Genomic DNA, 5,000 nt, shown 5'->3' on the forward strand with positions numbered 1-5,000 from the left:
GGAGAGGGGGAGGCAGGATGCCAAAAGAGGCGATGAGACACTGTTTTAAGGCAATTAGGATTCTTTGGCTTGCCAGAAATGGCATTTTGTCGCCTTCTGCTCCATTTCCTAATGGACTGTTACGAAGAAAACGGAAATTAGGATCGCAAAGAAAACGGGAATTGGGGTCGCAAAGAAAACGGGAATTAGGGTCTCAAAGAAAACGGAAATTAGGGTCGCAAAGAAAACGGGAATTGGTATTGAGAAGAAAAACGGAATTAGGGTTGCAAAGAAAACGGGAATTAGGGCCGCAAAGGAAACGGGAATTAGGGTCGCAAAGAAAACGGGAATTTGGGTTGCGAAGAAAACGGAAATTAGGGTCCCAAAGAAAGCGGAATTGGTATTGAGAAGAAAAACGGAATTAGGGTTGCAAAGAAAACGGGAATTAGGGCCGCAAAGGAAACGGGAATTAGGGTCGCAAAGAAAACGGGAATTTGGGTTGCGAAGAAAACGGAAATTAGGGTCCCAAAGAAAGCGGGAATTAGTATTGAGAAGAAAAACGGAATTAGGGTTGCGAAGAAAACGGGAATTAGGGCCGCAAAGGAAACGGGAATTAGGGTCGCAAAGAAAACGGGAATTTGGGTGGCGAAGAAAACGGAAATTAGAATTGAGAAGAAAATTGTAATTGCGGTCGCAAAGAAAACGGGAATTAGGGTCGCAAACAAAACGGGAATTAGGATTGCGAAGAAAACGGGAATTAGGGTCGATAAGAAAACGGAGTGAAGTCATACAAATAGTAGAGGAGATATTTAAGGAAGATAGTAGAGAAGGTAATCTATTAGTATAAAATATTGTTGTGTGACTCGGGTCCGTAAAGGTGTATCGAATAACATCGTTTGATAACTGTTATACTGATTTTTCATCGTTCAATTATTTATCTATTTGTTAATCTATTTCTCCATTTCTTTATTCATTTATATTCTATTTACTAGTTTGTCTTATTATTTTCTATTTATTGGTTAATTATCTGTTATCTATTTATTCAATTGTTTATATGTTCTTGTTTATTTATTCTTATTTTATCTATTATATATATATATATATGTATATATATATACAGTATATATATATATATATATATATGCATACTGTATATATATACATTCATACATACATATATATATATATATATATATATATATATATATACATACTGTATATTTATACATTCATACATATATATGTATATATATATTATACACATATATATATACACATACATACATGTGTATATATATATATATATATATATATATATATATTCATATTCTTACTTTTTTGATGATTGGAACAATATAATTTTCTATATTTAAGAACACACAGCTATAAGCAAAGTTCACAGCACCCATTCACCAGCGCCTCTATTCCATAACCACAGAATCACCAGTGAACTGTGAACGGTGAAACTCACGACACCAACTACTCACCGATTTGGTCCCAAGGTTGAGAACGTGACAATGGAGATGTGCCGTTCTTCCTCGGAGGACCGTGACGTTGGTTTCAGTGGTGTTGGCAAAGTCTGGCACCAGACTGTTGTCCATGAACCCCGGGGGAGGGGTGAATGCCACCACCCCAGCCTTCCCCCCGAGGATGAAGGACGGGTCCTCGCTAGGGGCCGCCCCCGTGGTCCCGAAGTCCTTGGGGGATTTTTGAGCCGAGGAAGGTCTTGGAGAAGGGCGAGAAATGAACATGGGGACTTCGATGGCACCTGGAGAACAACGACAAAGGTCATGAGGTTGGTTTAGGCAACAGTATGAAGGATGCAGTAAGGGCACACCAGTAAGCAATGTAATGGAATTTTTATTCCACATTTTTTTTTATATCATGAAGAATACAATAAGGGCAAACCAGTAAGCAATGTAGTCACTTGTCATTCGATGTATATTGATTATTATTATTATTATTATTATTATTATTATTATTATTATTATTATTATTATTATTATTATTATTATTATTATTATTATTATTATTATTATTATTATTATTATTACTTTTTTTTTAGGGGGGATGAGCTGAACAACACCACCTATTTTTTTACGTGTGTGTGTGCGTGTGCGTGTGTGTGTGTGTGTGTGTGTGTGTGTGTGTGTGTGTGTGTGTGTGTGTGTGTGTGTGTGTGTGTGTGTGTGTGTGTGTGTGTGTGAAATCATGAAGGATACTATAAGGGCAAACCAGTAAGCAATTTAGTGTCTTGTCATTCGATGGATATTTATTTATTTTATTTATTTATTCATTTATTTATTGAGGGGGATGAGCAACAGCACTTTTTTTTTTTTTTTTTTTTTTGCGAAATCATGAAGGATGCAATATGGGCAAACCAGTTAGCACTGTAGTGGAAGATAATTTGATACACAATGAAAACGCCGAAAAGACAAAATACATTTTGTTTTAATAAACAATGGGCCTAGATAGAACAGGGAAAGTTCCATTTGAGATAATAGGAGATAAAATGTGGAGAAAATCAGTAATCAAAGCAGTAGATGGTAACGTGATTCATGATAAAGCCGCTGAAAACAAAATTGAAAAATATAGATGTATGACTTCATATTTCTATTTTACTTTATTCTATTATTTTTAATTTATTACATTTATTAATTTATTTCTTATCTATTTAGTCTTATATTCATTTATCTGTTTGTGGAGGGAAAATATAATCATGAAGAATTCACTGCAACATTTCCAGTGAAAAGACAAAAATAAATAAATAAATAAATAAATAGATAGATAAATAAATAAACATATATAGATTAATAAACTTACAAACAAACAAATAAATAAATAAAAAATACAATCCCTTGGGAACTGAATTGTCAAAGAAAAAAAAAATGAATTTCTCTTCTGAGAAAAGCCTTGAAAAGAAAACGGGGGAAAAGAAAGAAAACGAAAATAAGAATAAGAATGAATGATGTGGGTTCCCAACTTTGATGACTTCCTGTGGCTGACACTTGGCTCACTCACAGGAAGAGTTCATTGGTGTCATTCCTCTTTCTTCTTCTTCTTCTTCTTCCTCTTCTTCCTCTTTCTTTTTCTTCTTCCTCTTCTTCTTCCTCTTCTTTTTCTTCTTCCTCTTCTTCTTCCTCTTCTTTTTCTTCTTCTTTCTCTTCTTCCTCTTCTTCCTCTTTCTTTTTCTTCTTCCTCTTCTTCTTCCTCTTCTTTTTCTTCTTCCTCTTCTTCTTCCTCTTCTTTTTCTTCTTCCTCCTCTTCTTCTCCTTCTTCTTCTTCTTCTTCCTCTTTCTTTTTCTTCTTCCTCTTCTTCTTCCTCTTCTTTTTCTTCTTCCTCCTCTTCTTCTTCCTCTTCTTTTTCTTCTTCTTCCTTTTCTTCTTCCTCCTCTCTCTTTCTTCGTCTTCTTCCTCTTTCTTTTTCTTCTTCTTCGTCTTCTTCTTCTTCTTCCTCTTCTTCTTCTTCCTCTTCCTATTCTTCTTCTTCTTCTTCTTCTCCTTTTTTTGTAAACAAAATTCCACGGGAAAGTTTTCATGTATCTCGTATAGGCCTTGAGTTAGTTTATTTCTTTAATTATTCTCTCTCTATTTCTCTTTCTCTCTATCTCTTTCTCTTTCTCGCTCTCTATCTCTCTCTCTCCCCCCCCCCCTCTCTCTCTCTCTCTCTCTCTCTCTCTCTCTCTCTCTCTCTCTCTCTCTCTCTCTCTCCTCTCTCTCCTCTCTCTCTCTCTCTCTCTCTCTCTCTCTCTCTCTCTCTCTCTCTCTCTCTCTCTCTCTCTCTCTCTCTCTCTCTCTCTCTCTCTCTCTCTCTCTCTCTCTCTCTCTCTCTCTCTCTCTCTCTCCCTCTCTCCCTCTCTCCTCTCTCTCTCTCTCTCTCTCTCTCTCTCTCTCTCCCTACCCTCTCTCTCTCTCTCCTCCCTCTATCTCTCCTCTCTCTCTCTCTCTCTCTCTCTCTCTCTCTCTCTCTCTCTCTCTCTCTCTCTCTCTCTCTCTCTCTCTCTCTCTCTATTTCTTTTGTCCGTAGCTTCAAGGTGGCCGGTAACAGTCCCCATATTGCCCCATAGACCTTTCAGAGAGGAAATTTTGAATGTGTCCTCAATGTGACGTATTTAAGACACATGTGTCTTAAGTGTGGTGTGCCTTAGTGAGCATGGTAAGGCTGTAATTTGTGCCTTCACTGTGGTTTCAATATATAAGACACGTGGCACAAGACTATAATTGTGTCTTCATTGTGTTGTAAGTATCTAAGACACATGTGTCTTAAGTGTGGTGTGTCTTAGTCACCGCGGTGCACGATTGTGATTTGTACCTTTAGTAGACTATATTTTGTGTCTTCATTGTGGTGTAAGTATCTAAGACACATGTGTCTTAAGTGTGGTGTGTCTTAGTCACCGCGGTGCACGATTGTGATCTGTACCTTTAGTAGGGTGTAAATATCTAAGACACTTAGTACAGAGCTGTGCCTTCAGTATGCGGTGTCTAAGACACATAATGAAAAAATATCCAACGTGTCTTCAGTATGGTGTAAGAAACTCAGCCACATAGTGTCTCTGTGTCCTTCGCATGGTGCAAGGGTGTGCCTGTGTCTTCGGTGAGGTAAGGCACAATGTGTCTGGGACGTGGCTGTAGCGTGTCTGAGACAGGCCCGCCCTCGTGAGATCAATCTTTAGTCAAAATTTCCATTAGTCACAGGCTTGAGGCACATTTCCATTTAGGGGCGTTGGGGGGAAGGGGGTAGGGGGAGGGGATGCGGGGGGAGGAGGAGGAGGGGGAGGAGGGGGGAGGGGGCGTGGGAGGGGGAGGGGGTGTAGGAGGGGGAGGGGGAGGGGGGAGAGAGAGGGGGGAGGTTTGCTTTGTTTGGGGGGATAGGCTGTACACCAATTCACATTTTCTTTTTTATTTATTTGTTGATTTATTTATCTATTTATTTATTTTGAGCAGAAGGAGCTCCTCACCAATTTCCAGTTCTTTTTAATTTATTACTGTTATTATTATTATTATTGTTATTATTATTATTA

The 5,000-nt window shown here is 38.1% G+C and overlaps 1 protein-coding gene across 1 annotated transcript in view; it reads right to left on the reverse strand.

The window, feature by feature from the left end:
• The window catches only part of LOC143032997 (hemicentin-2-like), a 74,366-nt gene that overhangs the window by 44,308 nt on the left and 25,058 nt on the right, over positions 1 to 5,000 (reverse strand). The window contains exon 2 of the mRNA XM_076198192.1: positions 1,467 to 1,747. Coding sequence (XP_076054307.1) covers positions 1,467 to 1,747 — 281 coding nt within the window. The remainder of the gene's footprint in view (positions 1 to 1,466; positions 1,748 to 5,000) is intronic.

Source organism: Oratosquilla oratoria, chromosome 15 (genome assembly GCF_046742065.1).
Source record: "Oratosquilla oratoria isolate Oo_2021 chromosome 15, ASM4674206v1, whole genome shotgun sequence".
NCBI classification, from domain to species: Eukaryota; Metazoa; Arthropoda; class Malacostraca; order Stomatopoda; family Squillidae; genus Oratosquilla; species Oratosquilla oratoria.